This window comes from Trichophyton verrucosum, assembly GCF_000151505.1.
Source record: "Trichophyton verrucosum HKI 0517 chromosome Unknown contig00237_1.f1.exp, whole genome shotgun sequence".
Taxonomy (NCBI): Eukaryota; Fungi; Ascomycota; class Eurotiomycetes; order Onygenales; family Arthrodermataceae; genus Trichophyton; species Trichophyton verrucosum.
The window spans coordinates 18,526-38,518 of NW_003315494.1; the positions used below are offsets into that span (position 1 = coordinate 18,526).

The 19,993-nt window shown below is 49.7% G+C and overlaps 6 protein-coding genes across 6 annotated transcripts; 1 reads left to right on the forward strand and 5 right to left on the reverse strand.

Moving 5' to 3' along the window:
- Window positions 1–367: 367 nt before the first annotated feature.
- TRV_02745 (C6 transcription factor Aro80, putative) lies at window positions 368–3,575 on the reverse strand (the record flags this gene model as incomplete). Its single annotated transcript, XM_003023078.1, has 4 exons — window positions 368–1,195; window positions 1,256–1,560; window positions 1,748–2,766; window positions 2,827–3,575. The coding sequence occupies 4 exons, from the start codon at window positions 3,573–3,575 to the stop codon at window positions 368–370; spliced, it is 2,901 nt and encodes a 966-aa protein (XP_003023124.1).
- A 5,288-nt stretch (window positions 3,576–8,863) lies between these two features.
- Window positions 8,864–10,711, reverse strand: TRV_02746 (uncharacterized protein; the record flags this gene model as incomplete). Its single annotated transcript, XM_003023079.1, has 1 exon — window positions 8,864–10,711. One exon carries the CDS (start codon window positions 10,709–10,711, stop codon window positions 8,864–8,866), a length of 1,848 nt encoding a protein of 615 aa, XP_003023125.1.
- Window positions 10,712–11,415: 704 nt separating this feature from the next.
- TRV_02747 (uncharacterized protein) lies at window positions 11,416–12,652 on the forward strand (the record flags this gene model as incomplete). The annotated part of the gene is made up of 2 exons (XM_003023080.1): window positions 11,416–11,694; window positions 11,792–12,652. 2 exons carry the CDS (start codon window positions 11,416–11,418, stop codon window positions 12,650–12,652), a joined length of 1,140 nt encoding a protein of 379 aa, XP_003023126.1.
- A 2,724-nt stretch (window positions 12,653–15,376) lies between these two features.
- On the reverse strand, window positions 15,377–17,216 carry TRV_02748 (uncharacterized protein; the record flags this gene model as incomplete). Its single annotated transcript, XM_003023081.1, has 2 exons — window positions 15,377–15,787; window positions 15,852–17,216. The coding sequence occupies 2 exons, from the start codon at window positions 17,214–17,216 to the stop codon at window positions 15,377–15,379; spliced, it is 1,776 nt and encodes a 591-aa protein (XP_003023127.1).
- Window positions 17,217–17,935: 719 nt separating this feature from the next.
- On the reverse strand, window positions 17,936–18,208 carry TRV_02749 (uncharacterized protein; the record flags this gene model as incomplete). The annotated part of the gene is made up of 1 exon (XM_003023082.1): window positions 17,936–18,208. One exon carries the CDS (start codon window positions 18,206–18,208, stop codon window positions 17,936–17,938), a length of 273 nt encoding a protein of 90 aa, XP_003023128.1.
- A 967-nt stretch (window positions 18,209–19,175) lies between these two features.
- On the reverse strand, window positions 19,176–19,987 carry TRV_02750 (uncharacterized protein; the record flags this gene model as incomplete). The annotated part of the gene is made up of 4 exons (XM_003023083.1): window positions 19,176–19,340; window positions 19,392–19,649; window positions 19,760–19,820; window positions 19,893–19,987. Coding segments are annotated over 4 exons (579 nt in total), but the record flags the coding sequence as incomplete, so codon positions are not given.
- Window positions 19,988–19,993: the final 6 nt, after the last annotated feature.

Below are 19,993 nucleotides of genomic sequence, written 5' to 3' on the forward strand. Positions count from 1 at the left end.
AAACCCTCATCTGGAAAGGCATTCCAAAAGGGCGAGATTATCACTTGATATCAGCTTGTATATAAAACAGCCGTAGGGAACGGGACGCAAGGGGACAGAAGGCCAACTCATATAGACTGATGGTAAAGGGGCAGACACGACAATATATACAGCCAGACATATAGACATAAATCGAACAGAGAGCCTCCAAGCGACGTAGAGGCTAAGAAGATCAAGGACCAAAAACCCCGGGTCTACCACTCCCCAGGCTATCCACCTTATGAAAAGAGGGGGAAATAATATAAAAAGAAATCTGTCGTGCTAACCAATCCTTGAAGTAAACATCTAGGAGGGGTAAAAATGAGAAAATACATAGCAAGGGAAATCGTTACAGGAAATGAGACGTCATCCCACCGCCATTTGTAGCAATGGCAGCAATAGGGGCCTGTCCATTGGTGCTAGTACCGTTTGCGTTGTTGTCGCCAGTATATTGCTCTTTGAGCAGGACTTCCAACATGTCGAATTCGCCCACCATTGGGCCAGTACCTCCGAGACCCTGGTCAACTCCTGCAGTAGAACTGTTGAAAAACTGATCGAGTGGGAGGGCAAACCAGTCCGACATGCTATTTGAGTTTGCTTGTGTATTATTGCCGCTTGGAGCGCTTGTGTTGATAGCTGAGGGTGCAACGGTGGAAGAGGATTCATCCATTTCCATCTTGGGTGAGGTTGAGCTAGGGTCATAGTAGTTGTAGTACACGGAAGGGGGAGGAGGCATGAAAGAGACGTTGATGTTGGAGGAGTTGATGGGTTGGACGGGGATGTTGGCTAGGGGGTCATGATGAGACGTTGGGGGGGCAGAGGTGGGGTGGTGGTTGTCGAATGAAAAGCCGGAGGTGCTCGGGGTTCCGTTGGTATGGTTTTGCTGCCAACGACAGTCATTATGCTCATTGGACTGATGTTGCTGTTGATCTCGAGATTCCTGCTCAGATGTTGGTACAGGGGACTGGTGCCTGCTGGCGGACTCGCCGACACGATCGAAGGGAGCAAACCGCAGGAATCGATTGCGAATATTTGAAGTGAGCAACTGGAGGAGATCGGCTATCGTAACACTGAGGTGGACATCATCCACGACGCAGGTTCGAAGACATTCGATAGTTCGATCCTGTAATTCAAGGGATACTCTAACATCATCCTCTTTGGCACCAAGGGTGAAGGTCTAAAATGTTGTTAGCATTGTAAGAGTTTCAAATAGTTACGTGACGTAGTATTGACTAACCTTTAGAATAAAGATCATTCCAGAGAGGATTCTAAAATATGTCCTGACTGGTGCATGCTTTAGAATATCCCCTGGAACAAACCCCTCGAGTACAATCTGTAAAATCCGGCGAGAAGCATCGACAACTTCCTGGATATATGGTTCATTGACTTCATACTGCTCCAGAAGAACCTGGAGGGGAACAGTTCCAGCGCCAGGGCCGGTCCCATTGGTAGTTCCGTTCGTCGTTCCGTTAGCATGGTTCTGGTTGGTGTGTGAACCAGCATCATTCATTGTAGTCCATCGTTCAACGACGGCTTGGAGAGCTAAACAATTGACATATAGTCCTAACGGTATGGTTAGTAGTTGTTTATAAGAAACACGATGAAGGTGATGCTGCTTACGGGTATATTCGTATTCAATCGTTAAAACATTTCGCATTTGAGGTGGTACTGTAGGAGTTAGTCAGGCCATCCAATATAGGGTTTTCAGGAGATTATAGTGCGTGTGTACCTGAAAGCTTGTCGAGTTTTGCCTTAAAGTCTCTTAGAGAAGGGGTAAACTCATCGATCCGGTCTCGGTATTGGCCACTCTTGATCAAGTTGGTGGTCAGTTCCTTGGACAGGAAAAGAACCTGGTTGCTGTTATACATGATCTTGGAAATATCCATCCAGCAATCTTGCATCATGTCAATCATGTAATCCTCATGGAAGTTGGGCGACTGCATGTCCTCTGCACGCAGAGGTTCAGTGTTCTGGTTCCATTGTGGGAGGGGAAGCATGGATGGGATCCCCAAGCGGCCACTGCTTTGCGATACGTAGACAAGGATCAGTCGGCGTAGGCGGCGTTTCCTGGCCATCTCACAGGATGATTCGGTAGATGCTCGGAGGTCATTTTTCTGGTCGAAGATGCCGAGCTCAAAGGCAAGAGCCTGGGCAGTGCTCAAGAGCATCCACGACATCCGATCAGAGCGCCATACAGGTTCAAGCCACTTGTAAAATGCAAGGCGGCCTTCGCCTGGTCCACCTTGACCCTTGCCTGGATGATCATGGAAATGGTCGTCACCCTCTCCATCAAAATAATTGAGCTGCTGTGGGTCAACATCGAGCAGAGTGTTTTCGTCATCACCTGGTGGAAAGTGAAGGGCGCGCGGATGCCAGTCTGTGAGCAGCAGCAAGGCTTCGACGGTTCCAATAGATCTCAGCTGGCCACCACCCCGTTGCCCCTGTCCAGCGGATAGTGGGTTCGAGGCATCAAACTGCCTAGGTGCCGAGGCACCACCGCAGTCACCAAACTTCTCTTGACCCCAGAATAGACGCTCAATCATACCTCTAAGATATGACCACAACTTTTCATGGATGGAGTACGCTCGTGAGTTAGCACCGTTGCCAGAGAGTTTCATATGTCGAGAGGCAATGGTGAGCATTGTGACAGTCAACACTGGCTCTTCCGTTAAAAGAGTAAGATGTGTAGATGGGGAGCTATAATTTTTCAAGACAATGGGGGTTAATGGCGCAAGGTGTTCATAGTAGCTAGAAGTGAATGTTGTTAGTAGTGTTTCCATGTCGACAGTAACGTATGCAAAAACTTACTACTCGATATAGGACATTGCTTCATCCACACTAAACCAGCCAGCGCGAATAAATCGTAGTCTTGACCAAGCCCTGCGAGCCTTGCTGTAGTCGAGATCCTGGGTTGCCCTGGGAGGACTTAGGCCAGCGTCTGTGCCTTCGACAAGGACCTCGACGCTAGGAGAGCCACCCTTGTTCTGGCTATACCAGCTCATTCCAGCACCCTGTTGGGTTGTCGAGTTTGACCTGCTAGCTCTACCTGGTGTGCCATTCTGCTGGCCTGGGGAGACAGATGCGAACGTCGAAGTAGAGGACTGTCGTCCATTGTACTGGTATTCCATCTGCTGACGATTTAGGTCCTCTGTCCTGCCGGCAGCCTCAGAGAGAAGATGCAGGGCATCATGGGTATTGCTAATTGCAGGAGAGAGCAACTCTGCAGCGGTTTTGTTCATCATATGCTGGCCGCTCTCGAGGACATGGGGCGGCAAAGTTGGCCGCACAGCACCAGAAAAGCTCGCGCGGTGAGCATGGTACTGGTCCATCGGGATAGATGTAGGAGCAGGAACGGAGATACCGGTGGGCGGAATGCAGATACGGTGAGGAGGAGCAGTAGCATTGGACCATTTACGCTGCGCAGCAGAGCCATTGGGTCGAGGGTCGTTTTCGAAGGGAGGTAGGCTGCCCCGTGGATGCGAAGTCACCCCGTTGGGAATGGGGCTCGAGATGCTGTCGCTGTCCATGCTGGGGGAGACGGATCGATCGGCCACCATCATGCGCTTGTCCCGGCGCAAGACGCTGGCTCCCTTGTCGTCCGACTCCTCTGAGATTTTGCGCTTGCGTCTGGTGGCAGAGAACTCGCATCTCTTACTCTCGCGGCGGCACCTCACGCATGGGGGTGGTCTCGGGTTATCAACACCTGCATCAAGTCAGCAATCCACTCCATCCAAGCCGTTTATTATTATTATTATTCTTCTTATTTTTTGCATGGGGGCTTCCAAGGGCACATTAAAGACATACTCCCCAAATCGCACTTCACTTTCCGTTTCCTGCATGGATCACACGCCTGGTAGCCACGTCTATGCTGAGCCGGAGGAGAAATAGAGCGTCTGGGAGAAAATCTGGTATTTAGGTCCTGCGGCTGCTGCGGAGCTGGATTGTGAGCGACAGGCGAGGAATTCGGGACAGACGACGGCACTGCAGCCATTGGCGCCGGTCTACCGGCCATTCTGATGTCTTCCATAGCGCTTTGCGCCCTCTCTTTGTTGCGAGACGGTGCTACCTGTCCTGTGCCTCCTGGGGATATCGTCCTGGAGCGCACCCAATTGGCAGCCACCGTCGTCACAGCGGCGATCCAAGGTGTTCCTGCAGCTCAGACGGGACGTCCTCCTGCTCAGCAGCGCCTCTTCAGATGCTCTCCGGCTGCGTCTGCTGCTTCCGCTTCGCCTTCAGCTCGCTTTCTCTCGCTCGGGCACGCAAAGAGACACGCCTGAGAGGAAGAAGTTGAAGTTGAAGTTGAAGTTGAGGAAAAGGCGGAGAGAAGAAGAAAAGTGCGGGCGGGCGGCAGAGAAAAAAAAAAAAAAAGGTGGAAAAAGATGAAGATATAAAAAAGAAGCAAAAGCAAAGAGACACAACGACGTCGAGAGGGAGAAGCAGACGGCGGAGCAGGCAGAAGGGGACTAAACAACTCCACCAGGGCTAAGTGTCCAACCCCAGAAGAGACTTATGCAGATATTCTTATAGATGTATAGCCTCTATCTGGACAGACAGCGGTGGAGGCCCAAGGGGGGACGGGGGAAACCCCGAGATGCCCCCCCGGGTCTCTATATATACAACAGACAGCACATCAAGCATTATTATGACCACTGGCAGAGGCAGAGTGCATAGACTGACATCCACACGGTATTTGACCCTTGGAGGGGAGAAGAGCGTTGCTGCTTATCGCCAACATCCATGCCCGCAACGTTTCTTAAGATATTTTATTAACTTCATGCCATTATTATTAGAGTTAGTTACTCTGAGAGACGAAGGACCAGCAAGCTGCTTGCTCCATCCTGGCGGCTATCAAATTATGGATATAGCAATCAGAAGGGGGGGTAGGGGGGTCCGTTGTTTTGGGGGGGGGGGTCTCTTCCTCTCTTGCTGTTTGTTCTTCAGCATTGATCCCAGCCTATAATGACCCCGTATGCGCTCAGTCAGTCGAGCTCGCCAACATCAAGAGCGATCTGACCGAGTACAGCGTGCTATAAACTACATATGTTGCGTTCGAGACGCATAACTTCACGCTCACGGCTGGATATTTCCCCCGTTCGCCCGCCAGACCGTCCGTTGTTGAGCTACAATTTCGTCCCTCCAGCTACTGGCTCGCTGGCCCGTCTTCCTGCCTCCTTCTCCTCTTCTTCCTCCCCTGGCGGGATGCGAGTTACTGTTGCGTAATAGATGCAGGGGATACCACACCAGCTCAACAACTTTAAACGAGGAGAAAAATGTCAACTCGCACCTTTTTTCTAGAAAAAAAAAGGAAGAAGACAGACGAAAAATTTGTTTAGACTTCCTCCTCTCCACAAATCGGTGGGTTTGCCCGGACTCTCTGCCTGCTGAATGGCCCGCCGTTGAAGGCTAATGTACGATCCTGATGCACGCCCAGAAAAACTACGGACTGCGTGATGACCTTTTTCCTGCGTTTCTAAGTGGAGAAGATGGTACATCCGTCAAAACCATGGCATATTACATGGAACCCCTTCTCGACCCGATTTCACACGCATAACTATTCATTATACTATGCGCCATTCTCGTGTTAGCGTTAAAGTCGGACACTTGAATAGACTGTCTGACATTAGCTTGAATGCTAGCCTGGCTACAACTTTTTTTCACATTTCAGGCTCGCCCTAACAACTATCCTCCGCGATAGTTAGGGGGGAAATTAAACTCGAAAAACGGGTGCATCATCTGGGGTAGGCCTTCGCGCCCCCCAACCAATTGATGTCAAGCATTTCCTGTGACGTGAATCTTGCAGATTCGCACTAAGGACGGCTTTGGTAAAACACCCGGATCCATCTCCAGTCTCCATTTGATGGACAATACGAGGCCGCCGTTACCTCTACGAAAAGAAAACTATACACAGAGAAAGGGAGCAGATGCCTGCTAGGGGTGAGGGGAAAAGCGGGAGACAATCATATTATTCTAGCGCCCCATATTAGTGCCCCATCTGAATATGGAGTCCATCGATCGACTTCGACTCCAGCTCATTAACAAGTATTTTTGTTCCCTTCGACCAGCGAGTCAAGCTCTCCTCGAATCGCTTATCTCCTTACAGCGTAGCATTACGGGATGGAGTACTTAAGTACGTGCATATCAGGTGGACTGGCGATAGGCTTTTTTGCCTTCTCGTTTCCCAACTGAACTCGAGGACTTTGGCGGGATGGAACCATGGTCTTCGGGTTCGAGTTCGAATTCGAGTCTCAGGCCGCTGCCTAAGAAACATGTATCAACACCACGCCTGAGGAACGAGGGAGGAGCGGGAACGAGCTGGTGGGACACAAAATCGGCTCGCCGACAATTTACGGTTCATCTCTTGAATGAACCCTTGGTTCCCTCGTAACTGGCTGCCCCTTGATGGCTCTTCAATACAAGGCCTGTCCCTGTCCGCGCTTTGACATAAGCAAGAAAAAAGGAAAGGAATCGAAAGAAAGAAGGAAAATGGAAGAAAAAGAAAAGGAATGATCAGACTGACCATGCTATGCTTCCATCATCCAGTCTGCTTGGCTACATGAATTACCTGCGAACCTGGATTCGCCCGTTGCAATCTCCTTCTCCTTTCGGTTCAAAGTCCGGGGAAATTGATACCTCTTCCCTGCCCTCAGGGGCTAATCGGCTCCGAATTTCCTGAGAGATATCGGCATCGTCCCTCCACAGACAGCATATCGACTCGCCTTCATTGGTAGATCATGCACCTTCGATCCCGAAATCTGACCATTATTTTTCCCGGATACCGCATTTTATAGTAGGTACCCATCTACGGAGCATCCTCCGCATCTTCACTCACCCTCCAGAAACCCAAACAAGTTATCGAAACCCTGTATGAATCGTGTTCGCCCTAGCCTCTCTTGCTCTAGTTGGGTAAACGAACGAGTAAGAGTAAAAGAGAAAACGAGATGCTTCCAACCCAAATGCTCGAGAAAAATGTAGGAGAAAAGGAAGCAAAAAGCAAATTCCAGAACGAAACACCAGTGCTCCTCAAGTCTAGTCGAATCAAACGAGCATACGAAGCACTAACCCTCCTGAACGCCTCTAAAAGAGGAGTTCCTGCTTCCAATCCAATCCAAGTTTGCGGAGGGCGCACTGAACACGTTCAACGGTGAGATCAACCCACGAATCTCCCCGTGGCCTACGAACCACATCCAGGGAACCATGCCGATATTCACGTCCTGATCTGTGTCTATGCATAGATATGCATGGCTCTTCAAGGCGATGGTGGAGGGATGTGTGGATATACATAGAACCTCTGTACAGATACGGCCCGTTGCACGTCATGCCGATCACCACCGAAAAGCTAGTTAACTAGTCAACTAACTAGTTAACTAATTTCAACGTGATCCCCATAATCCCGAGATCCTGATATAGAACGAGAAAAGAAAGAGCCATGTCCCATGTTCCATGTTTGATGAACATACTCTGATGCCCTGAATCAAGGGCTTGCACCAGTCAAATCAAGATAATAAGATTTTTTTCGATACTCGAGCACCGAGCGGGTGTTCTGATACGTCTCTGACGTTTACAAAAAAAAAAATGATATAGTTCAAACACCTAGTTAGAGAACGCTTGCATCGACCTTATATAGACATAGGTACCACATTATGACGCCCTCCCGCGAGAACCATTCGCCCATGAGCCGCCTTCTGGAAACCTTGCGTCTTAGAAGGATGGCAATTAACTATACGTAGGTTTCAGTATGTCATGTTACCTCCATCGTTCATTACTTGCAGTATTAATCCCAAGGATAATAGAGTATTAATCAAGCGACAAAGACCCAGTCCATGAACTGCTGTCCCCAGCCACCTCATCTCTGGAAAACGAGTTCGTGAGACCTGCATAACATCCAAATTTCCACTCGTCTTCGCAATATCGGCGAACCCGTTTGCAGTAGCGCCAGAATTTCTGGGCCGAAAGAAGGAAATCGCAAGCTGGTTTGAAACGAGCCAAGACGATGTCAAGAGATAAGCGAGTCAGTTAAGGTCGTCGATCACACACACTGCTTCAGGAACAGCAGTACGGAGTCCATCTATCACATTATTCGCATGTAAGTAGTCAGCCTTCAAACCCTGCCTGAGGTACATACATACCGATAATTGCTCCTTCAGCTGGAAAGTTGAAAAAAAAAAAAAAAAAAGTCATAAATAGACATACTCCTGCTGTCTAAGGAATGGATTGCAGATAGCAGGCATTTACCCCCGCAAAATCCCGGACTTAGCTATATACATAGCTTGTTTCTCCGGACACAGCGTATGTCAGTTTGACACCGGATAAGAGAAAAGAGGTAAGTCGAAGGAAGCATAGAGGCAATGCAGTCAGGCCGTGTCCTTGGAAAATCGGAAGAAGCAAGTTTTTGAAGGAAGTAAGTATACACGAACAAGTAGCATCAATCAGGTATGTGCATAGTATATCAAGATAGCCGCATTGGTGCAAAAGTAATTCAGAGAGATAATGCAATGCTCCTCCATCCAAATCCTGAAAATCGAGGGCCTGCCAGCCAATCAATAAAACCCAGACCTTGTCCCTGGAAAAGAGGAGAAAGCAACGACACATAAGGTACCAAAAAAGTCAAAGGGGCATAAAAACGAGCTAACAGCTGTGAATGCAGACGAACCGATAAAATCGTATACACTAAAATATAACATCGAGTGGAATAAAAAAAAAAAAAAAAGGAAGAACTGAACTCTGGTAAATTCCCTGTCAAACGGAAGTTTGGATCCCACCTTGGTCTGCAAGCGCATGGTTGTTGCAGGTCTGTTGATGTCCCTTCCGCGCGCCCTATCTTTTTTGACTAATAAAAATATCGCTATCATCGTTCATTGCTGGAGGCGACGGGTGTGGCGACGGCCATCGACGCACCAACCTGGTCGTTATGTCCTGACCCCAGGTTTTTCTGCATGGGGCCGATGCTTGGCTGGGCAGCAGAGGCGGAGATGAAGTTGTATTTGGAAGTTGAAATCGCTGAGTGAGATGGAGGGTGAGAATGGTGAGGATGAGAAGAAAGGTAATTATTAGCTGGTGATGGGAGGAGTTTTTTCTGGCGAATTGTCATCGTCGTATCGATGCTTGACAGGCTATCACGGCTTACTTGACGAGACAAGCTGGGTGTCAATCGTCCAACGAGCAGGCCGCGAATTCCGCCTGCCTTCCTTGCCGGAAGCTCATTTGTCCCTGCAGTCAACATGTACAATAGATACTTGAGATTGGGAAGCGTGTGACGAATATCAAGGACTCTCAGGCCGAGCCGGTTCATCAAGTATTCTATATTTTTGTTAAGGAGGAACACTCCATATTCGAATCTATATTGGGTGTTTGTCGGATACAGCGGAAACGTCCGCTGGGCAAGGCCAACTGATATGGGATCCTGGATGCTCGAGGTCGAGAGGTATGGCCGGACAGGGTAGGGAAGAGGAACTGAAAGATAAAACGAGAGGAGATATACCACGTGTGATGTATATCCTAGTGCCCCCGCAACCGCTTCCTTGTCGATGTCGTCAAAGCAGGAATTTGGGAGAGCAAGGCCCCTGATAGTAAACCCAAGAGGTATATTTGGAACTGGCTCTATAGGATAAGTGGCAAGCAGGTCCTCGCATATACGGCGGATTTGCCCCATCGAGTCCTCAGCTGTCTTCTTTAAAAGGGCTTGGCTAGATTCTTTTGCCTCTTGAGCATCAGATAGGTAAGTTAAGCTATTGTCTTGGCTGAGACGGCCTTCTTCCATAGCTTGTCTTCGTGCCTTCAAGCTCTTGATCATACTGTCCTTTTGGCCAAGGGATTGACGAAGACGGCTCTTCTCTCCGGTAACTGCACGTTTGACGGCTGCGAGTCTCTCTTGAGCCTCTGAACTCCGGCTTGAAACGTCGAGCTGCGCCTGGTTTCCTTCTAGAATGGAGTTTATCTGGGCCTCCAGGTTTTCCCTAGTGACCAAGGCGTCCTGAATACAGTCATCAAAGTTTGCCAACTTCATGAGAGCGTCGTATGATGACGTCTGTTGCTGTTCATCCCTCGGTGGCTCGCTCGTTTGTGGCTGAGTTGGCAGAGAGCGGTCAAGGGGGGGAGCATCTGTCAGGCTTGCGTATATGCCATCCGTAAAACGAAAGATGACGCAGTTTGGAGGAAATGGATGCCGAAAATTATCCAGATGTTTCCCGATGTATTGAAGTGATCTGAAGTTCACCCGGAGTTCCAAAAGCAAGAAGTATTCTGGCATTTGGTTTGTACGTGCCCAGAGCTTGACAGTAGCTTCGTCCAATCGTGAGACCACGGGACCACATATATTCAGGTCAAAATGTCTGAAGCTGGGATTCATGGCATTTTCTACCAGCTCACTGATATAAACAGGCTCCGGGATGCCTTGGCAATGTATTGAGAACCAAGTGTCAGCCATCTTGCTGCTGGCAATCTGTTCCAACCGGGATTGACGGATTCCAGGGCTCGCTCCGGCCCATGGTAGCGTACTCCTCCTCCGCCTCATATAAAGCTCTTCTTTGCTATCGCTCCCAGCATTGGTGGTTGTAATATTCAAGCTAGGGGGAGACCGGGACAGCTTTAGATCGGTAGTAGATCGCGAGTGCTGGACGGTCCGGTCTTCTCGCACCGCGAGGGCTGTAGCTGGAGACTGTAGTGTATAAGGGACACTCTGATCGTCTATTGTCATCCCACGTATCCTATTTGACGGAGGACCAGAGACCACGAGATTGCGGACTGCAATGCCTTGAAGGTGTCTTAGCTTGCGGTTCTATGCGAGTTTTCCCCAAATGTTAGCACTGATAGACTACAACACCAGCAAGCACAAAATCCGTCTGGAGATAACTGTACCGAAGCAAGAAGCCATGGACCCTGCCGCCTACTCCCGGCAAAGCCATCGTCGCCTGGCTGCTCATCCATGATGGTCGACATGCTCGCCTAGTTGTCTGCGGCGCTGCGAACATAAGAGTACCAGGTGTTGCATCATCCTTCCCACAGAGGCCCTCAGCTTGTCCGCGGGCGCCGAATAACAAGCGAGCTCATCTGTCGCAGCAGGCAATAGCGCGCATCTCAGCAGGTAGCCATCTCTTCTTCAGTAGCCGCGTGGTAGTTGTTCTGGTTGTTTGTCGTTGCGGTTGCTGGCGTAGATTCTGTTTGGTCGAGAGTTGGCGACGTCGCTTTTTGCCAGATCAAGAAACTTTCTTTTTTTTTTCCTTGAAGCTCCAAAGTCCAAAAGAAAAAAACTTCAATTTCAACATCAAGGAACAGCCAACGTAACAACAAGAACCGCCAACCGACACATTCCACGGCCATAACGGACAATGCTTGATCGATCGGAGCCTTAATTGACGCCTACTTTATTTAATATCGAATTCTACCCCCGAATCGCTCACAATGGCCTCCGCGACGACGGCCGCGGCAGCGAAGACGGTTCGTCTATTTGACCCTACAACAGCCGTTACAACGCATGCTGTGCGGTTCCCAAGGACACAAGGGAAGCAGATTCAGGGAAAAGTTCGATTCCCCAATTCCCAGGCGGCCAAACACTTTGGGCAGCAGGAGAGCGCTAGGTTAAAGAAAGCGCTTCAACATATCACACATGGGAAGAATATCTTCGCCTACAACAACTTCCGCACAAATCAGGTGGTTTACTCGCTTTCACGGTCACTAGATGTATGAGATCCTCCATGACTTTCTATTTACTTCTTGTTATTTCCGATATCCATAGGAGAATGTCTGCTAATGCGATCTTATTTTCCGTTCAATATAGTGGCAAAATGTCCAATCACAGCTTGTATACCATGGCAAGAAAACTGTCCCTGCTGCACTGCGTAAGGACATGTGGGTGCCGTACTTCTCAGTCCATTTCCCTACCCCATCGCTTGGCCTTGAGGCGTACAAACTTCTACGAGAGTTTTCTCGTCAACGACAATTCGAACCACCAGCGCAGTTAATCACAAATTCCAAGGAATCACTGGAGAGAAAGCGGCCTCAGGCGTTGGATGAAGCTAAGAAATGGGACAGAGAAATGAGCGGCCGAATTGGCCAAATAATGATGAAGAAGGACCGGGCAAAGGTGTTGATGGACCAGAAAGCCACCAGTGTTGCCGATACCGCTGCCGTCTTGGCAATTCAAGCCGAACGTGAACGAAGGGAACGACAGCAGGAGGAGAGAGAAGAGGAAGCATCAACAGAAGATGGAAAATCAAAGGAGAAGAAATTATCCCACAAGGCCAGGCGGCGTGTGATACGAGCTCAGAAACGACAGCAAGCACATGAAGAACTTGTTAGGCAGCGAATCGAGGCGCTTGAGAAATCCATGTCAACCAAAGGCTTCCAGGCTAAAATTGATGTGGAAGGTGAGCTGGCAGATTACAAGGTTAGGGAGGGGGAAGTCAAACTTCTCTGGGCCGATCTGCAGGATGCTCAGTATGCTCGCTCATGGCCCAGTACTGTCCATCACGGAGAGCTTGAACCGAGTCGGGAACATATCATCAGCCCTTTTCTGAAACTATACGGGAACGACCATCCGTCCTCATCCTCGGGAGAGAATCTTATCGAAGAAGATGCTTCGACCAGCGCCCCCGCTGAGGAGCCAGCCAAGAAGGGATTGAGATTTTGGAAGAGCTAGATCATTGATAGAGGATGATCTTATCGGTCATCTTTTCTACTCATTTGATTATCTGCTCCGTTATTTTCTTTTGTGTGTACTTTTGGAAATACTTTTGCCTCCATTTCTGCCATTTCTGCGCTGGCAACAAAGAAAGAAACCTGGAGTACTGCTACAATTACGGCTGGGATTGCTTTCCAAGGTTTTTCTTCTTCTCCCTGTGTCATTCTACCCCTTGATATGCTATATGCTGCCACACCTATGCTTCTAGTCACTCATGTATCCCTAGGTCTTAAAATGCCATGTACAATATAAACTCATGTATAGACGTTCTTCTCCCTTGCATGGCCGCTTGTCGTTTTCTTGCTGTTTCCTATGTTCTCTTTCTTAAACAATCTGCATGTTTTCCTGCTTACCTGTCTGTCTCCGGGGCTGCTACCGGAATCCATGCAACGAGCATTTCGACGCCTTATACTTACTAAGTACTGACATCCCCCTTGCTCGCCCTAAGTAACGCTGTCACAAAGCTGCCAGGGCGGCCCAGGTTGAAGCGTCGATCTGCAGGCGGGTGCAATCTGGATTTAACAGAGCCAAGGGCCCAATATCAGACATACACGAGCCTCTAGGTTTGAAGCACAGCTGGGGTTCCAGGCCGATAGTTAATATGTCCAACTCCACTGTCGACTTTTCTTCACCTCTCACTCGTTCGAAGATATGGGGGAATATCGGCATCACCAGAAAAGAAGAAACCCGAATGGATCCCAAACTTCTTCTTCACCTTTTTCAAAAAAATAAAAATAAAAAATAAAAAAGGTCCCGAAACTGTGTATACAGTCTGATCGGGATTTGTCAGTCAGCTCAGTCTCGGCCGGCTTCGTTGGCATTGGTCGTTTCAGCCCGTGTCTGTTGCTGCATGCCAGCCAGCACGGCGAGGCGAACACGCTGTATTATTGCTTGGGAATAAGCTGATATTATCACACACACGGGTGCTATCTATGCAACTTGATGCAGGATGCGGGAACATCAGCATGCTTGACGTACGCACATGTGAGCAGTATCGGTTGCGGGACTGTCAGAGTGCATTTGATTCCAACTCAGATCGTGATGATAGGCTCTGACCGGTGACCGGACCGAACAAGCAGCCCTTCGAGACCTCACAGCGTGGCCAGGGACCATTAAGTGGGTGATTCGTCGCTGCTCGTATACGGCTAATGGTCCTTATGCAGGTAGCTCGTTACCAATGATATACACGGTCGTGAAGAACTATAGACTATGTATAACTAGCGTATATGCATAGAGAATCACGGCCGGCCCGGACTGAGAGGTATCTTGTATCTAGTCTCGCAAAGTCGCATGGTCTCGAGACCTCGGAGATCGAGCACCTTTCTGTTGGAGGCATAATAAACGAGCAGATACACCAAGGGGGCTTCTTCTCCTGACCGTTCAACTGTTTTTCCCTCAGCGGGCAAATAACCTGTTACGTCAGAGAGACGTTTACAATAGTCAGGATATGATGTATGGACTAGGTTTCGTGACCGATTAAAGGCATTCGTTTTTACTCTGTTTCCAGTATCTGCTTCCTGGTAGTAATAATAATGAAGGCATATGATGAAAAGACAGAGTTTCGAAAATCGAGCAAGGCGAATTCATCCCCCCTGGTCCGAAGGGGGCGATTCATGCAAACCCTCAAAATACGTTTGATAAGGACCGGTTTTCGGGCCAAAACAAGATGTGGCCATAACATGTATGATATGGAATTGTAGGGAACATGGTGAATGGGATATGGAATATGGTGGAGAGAAGACCTGGCCACCGTCACTTATCATCTGATGGCATTCCTGATAACTTCAACATGACGTAGAATGATAATCGGATCTGTGCAGGCATACCTCTAGGCTGATTTGAAACACAGCCCCCGAGAGATATGGAAGAAGCCGAAACGGCGTGGCTTTCTGGCCGTGACGGGTGGCTTGCGGGGGTAAGGCGGTCGGATGCAGGGCGGTTTGGCAACCCGGGCAGGCGTAGATTTCATGAACAGACAGACCATTTGGAGGGAGGAGAGGAGAGAAGAGAGAGAAGAGGAGGACGAGGAGACGAAAAAGAAAAAGACGTAGGATTTCTACTCATACATAGAGAAGAAGGAAAAGAGGAATATGCCCTTTATCTACCAAATGCCCAAGCATGCGCGCAGTGGTGGCTTCACCCCAGCTCCATACCCCTGTTCACCATCATATGAAAAATAGGAAAATTAGAAAGGGTGAAATGTTGGGAATAACAAAAGGAAATAGAGGCAATAACAGGCAGGATACAGGTGTCTGATCAGAAAATGGAGGGAGGGAGGGAGAATAAAGGAGATATTATCAAGTCCAGCACCGCGTACACTAGTAGATGCGTCGATTCAGAGGCAGTTGTCGAGCAGCTGGCCATATCATGGGTTCGGGGAGTTAACGACACTGGAAATAGGGATATAGGGGAAAGGGTGTAGACATAGATATCGGAAGAATAGCCAACGTCAAAGACAGGCAGCCTGCAAATACGGTAAATAAAAAAAAGGGAAAGAGAGCAAGAAAAAGTCGCAGAGATAACAAGGAGAAGGCATAAACTTCATGGGTGTATGGCATCATGACAAACCTCAATTCTATCATTATGGGATTTTCGACGACCTCTGGTATGAATCTGGAATTCCAACGTAAGGGAGATACGTTGAGAATGCTTCTCATGTACTGTCACAGCAGCGTAGGTAGGCTATTCAGGTTCGGTCATCTTGTCTTTATCGTCGTCATTAGTAGCGGATTTCTGCTGTGCCTCATGAGATGCTGGCTTTTCAGTGGTATCCTTATCTTCGTCCATCGACTGCTCGGCACGAGCCTTGTTTTCAATGTCAGCGGCATTTTTCCTGGCCATCTCGACGATTCTATCAGCTTCGCTCATGGTCCTTTTCGAGGAGTCGCCGGTATTGTTTAGATCTTTAGGGGAGGCTTGACGGTTTGCCTCCTCTGCCGTGGCTTTGGTATCAAAGCGGACAATCATACAGGAAAGATTGTCGGTACTGAAGCGTGAAAGAGCATAGTCGACGAGTATCTTCGAGGCAGCCTGGGGATCTTTGGTGTTGCGAACCAAGTCCACAGCCTCCTGGTCAGAACAAACGTCCCAAAGCTAAGGAGAGTCAGTAAGAATTTCTTCGGTGAAAAGGCAAGTGGGTTACAGGTAGGTATCTTACCCCATCACAAGCTAATATTAGAAACTCGTCAATCTCTGGCTGTATGACAGTTTCGGTGGTGAATGGGTGTCCGGTGACAAGATCCTTCATGTAGGTATCTCCCAAAGCGCGGGTGACGGCGAGGACGCCATTGACACGGTTATTCAAAATCAATCCTCCGGCATTGGTTATTCGTAACCCTTCATTTTCGTCGCTACCCTTGTGGTCGTATGATAGGCGTAATGCCTTGCCATTACGGCATAGAATGATCCTGGCGTCACCGACGTTGGCAGTGTACAGAACCCTGGAACGAATGGGCTGGTCGTCCTGCGGTGATATGGCAGACGCGTCCTCAGAGAGACTTGGCTTCGATCCCTCTACACTGGTACCTTCAGGGTCGTCTGCATTGCCCTTTTTCTTCGTTGATTCAGCAATTGATGCGGCCGGGCTGGGGAGACGGTCTTCCCATCTTAGCACTGCAATGACGGCAGTACAGCCACTATTTTTTAACGGCAGTTGTTCTAGCTGCTGATCTACAGAGGTGAAGGTCTGATCAAGGAGCATGGGCACTGGAGCACTAGGGTTCTTTCGTATAGTGTCTTCAAGAATCAGATGTAGTTTCTTGCCGCACCATTCTGCAGCAAACGAGCCAGCATGGCCATCAAATATGGCGAAGTAGCCATTGTCAGTTTCCACCATCTCCGTGGAGGCAGCATCATCGGTTGCCCCGCCCTCGCTCTGTTTCGAGGTATCGGCCTGAAGTTGCCTTGTTGCTGGGGCAAGAGGGGCTCCGAGGAAATTGTAGAGATAGGCGTGGGTGTCCTCCATCGTTCTCCGGCATTTTCTATTTCTATCTTCGGTAACACCGACCTGGAAAGAGGAACGCGAGGTGGGCATCGATTCACCGGCAGAGTTGTTCAACGAGCCCTGAGGGACGATCAGGGCGGGATCCATCTTGCCCAAAATCTGCAGAGTCGTCAGCGCAGCTTGAGACTGCTGCTGCTGCTGTGTCGTAGCCGTAGTGTTCGACGTCGTCGTTGAATCCCTGAGCTGGCTCTTGAGGCTGGAGAGGTGCAGAGAATTCTTTGCGCTGGCGAAGAGGGCCGCTGCCTTGTTAACGGAGCTGTTTCGCCGTTTCTTGTCCCCGGGCTGGTTCCAGCGCTCGCACGCACGCTTGGAAGAGTCTGTCAGCGAGAAATGGCGCTTCTCGCGGCTGGACGAAGAGGGGTTCTCGTTCGTTTTGTCGGAGTTGGCGCTGTCCTCCTGCGAGTAGGACGCGGCTGGGCCTGTGGACGATGAGTTGGAAGCCGTCGACGGAGAGGACGCGGCGGCAAGGGAGGAATCAGCTTTCTTCTCTTTGTTAGGGCTCGAGAAGCCACCGAACATTCTGTTCAGGATCCCGCCCTCGTTCGACAGACTCGCTCGCTTCCTTCCTGCCAGCTTGACTTCGCTGCGGCCGGCCTAGGGAGAAGCGACAACAGGTGACGGGCTCCGGTTCTTCGATCTCAGCCGGCGGCTAATCGGGCGAGCTAGAGCAGCGACGACGGGTCAGTCAGGACGAGAGAAAACGGCTGGGGTAGAAGCATCACTAGCTAGCTGTCGGCCGGCCTGTCTGTCTGTCTGTCTGCCTGTTGGCTGGCTGGCTGTGCTGGCTGGCTCTGCTGGACTCCAGGGCCGCGCATAAGGCGTGCCGCAGATGACGTTTCGGCCCCTCCAGCGGGCGCTTCGCCAGCGCCAAAAGGCAAAAAGACGTGAAGAAACGGCCAGGGAAGACGTACCTGGAGGCTGCTGCTGCGAGTCGTAGCGGGAGGGAGGAGTAGAGCGCGGCTTTGGGTCTACTGTGGTTTGGTTATTTGGTCTACTACTGGGAGGGAGGTCGACGTTTTGTGGGAGGTTTTTGTGCTGTTTGTGGTCAGACGGAAGACGGGTACTTTTTTTTTTTTTTTTTTTTTTTCCTTTTCTTGCTGCGATGAAACCAACTAACTAGCTAGTTAAGTGAGCTCAACTACGACTTGATGATACGCTGAGATCCTGCTGCCTGGCCGAGGTTGCCACGGCGGGCTCTGCAGAGGGGCTGGCTGCTCGACATGGTTGCGCTCGCTGGTTTATTCGAGTCTTTGGCTGTGCTGAGGACGAGGAGGGAGGAGGGAGTTGCAGCCGCAGCCAGGCTCGCTCAGGGGCAGGCCAGGACGACGACGATGAAGACGAGAAGCAGATGAACCCGCGGGATACAGGCTGGTCATGGTGGACAGGACCAAGATGGCTGCTTGGTGCTGTTCTTCTCTGATATCTTTGCGCTGTCTGTCTCTCTGCTGGGGAATTGAGCAGCCGAATATCACAGTGATGTCGGCTCGCTCGTCTCCAGACTCGATCAGCATATTCTAGCCCTTCGACCTAGACCCCAGAGACCGTATTCGTTGTCCTGATTTTACCCACTGGCTAGGCCATGGATGGGCCGACAAGAGTCTCTGCGGGCGGCTAATAAACAGAAATTCCCTGCGGTCCATGAGATATTACTATTGAAAATACCCGCGGATTAGAAGACACCGAGCAGTTGATCCTGGGCCCCTGGCACGTTACATCTTTCTGGAAGAACACTAGACCGAAGGATACAATCCATGCCCCGGCTGGAGAGGTCACGCTGCCTCCAGGCCGGTTGGATATACCCCCGAGGGCTTATTTAGCGACATATCTGGGGGGGACGGGGGGGAAGAGAGGAGAGGAAGCATCAGGGAGAAAAGACATCTAGGATTGTTCCCCCCTGGACAAAGACGTTCACCCCACAAAAGTCTAAGCTAATGGGTTATATACAGTGTACACACACATGAAGGAGGAAAAAGCGGTGGCAAGAGCCCCGAGGACTCTTGAAGGATGAGGGTGGTGGCCGTTCTGGGGCTGCTCGCTTGTTCACTCTCTGTTCAGGCAGGTATCAAAAAGTCATCACCGCTACCAGCCCCGTATAGGCAGATCAGGGGGCAAGGACACCATGGGGGACAACTCGTAACATGCATAATTCTAGGGTAAGGTATTATTCTTAGTACCTGCTTGCATGTCCATGTTCCTTTTCTCTTCTCTTTTCTTGAATTAGAAATGCAAAAAAAAAAAAACGAAAGTGTACTTATATGCATCACCAACACGAGTCACTTTGAAAAAAAAAAGATTAAAATAAAATAAAAGCAAGAAAGCAGGATCCTGGATGCCAATCAAGTTAAGTTAGTTTTCTGCTCTGATGGGCTCGTTCCCGTCCGTGGTCCACGTAACTCCGTAACTCCGCTGCTAGAATATATAGATATCTCCCTGGGTGTGTGTGCAGGCGTGCGTGGTATGTATATCTATTAGTACACTTCACTTGCGTAGACTGTCCAATCTGGCTTGCAAGTCCTCGTTATCCGTATTCCCGCCACCACCAACTGCTTGGGCAACTCGGGCCTCCTTGACTGCCGTGCCTTGTATTCCACTTGGTGTCTCTCCGAGCTGTGGCCAAAGCAAAGGGAGGGGAAGAAAGGTCAGCTGTCAGTTGAAAGTAGAATGAGAACAGGATATGAACAGAACAATACATACCGCCTGCCCGAGATCAACGCCAATCTCATCCAACACCTCCTTGACAATCTCTTCTCCTTCTTCTTCGTCATCGAGACCGGTTGCTTCATCAACAGCATCATCCATCATCTCCTGTCGTTGATCCATGATCTCGTTCTCTCGTTCAAACTCCATGGCAATCCTCTGCAGAGCAGGCAGATTCATCTGCTTGTTCATGCTTCCCAGCAGTATCGTTGCTCCCTTCATCGACTGTGCCATCTGCTCATTACTTCGAACGGTCTAGCAAAGAAAGGATCAGCCAGTCAGCAATCAATCAACCTTGGTCCAGAAATATATATATAATATATATGTGTGGTATAGAAACGGGCTGGAGCCTGGCCCATCCATACCTGAATCCGTAGTGATATAGCCTGCAACTGTGTCCGCATCGAGTAGAACTTTTGTATATACCTATAGCCCGGCTTGTTAGACCTGAATTGCTCTACCAGTCAAGCCGTTCCCCAGACGATCGTATGGCCATACCTTCGTGTCCGGACAAGGTCCTTTGCCTGGATCTTGCATGCTGCTATCTGCCCGTTCTTTGCGCTCTTCTTGATGTCTGCCACCAGCTTCTTCTCCTGGTT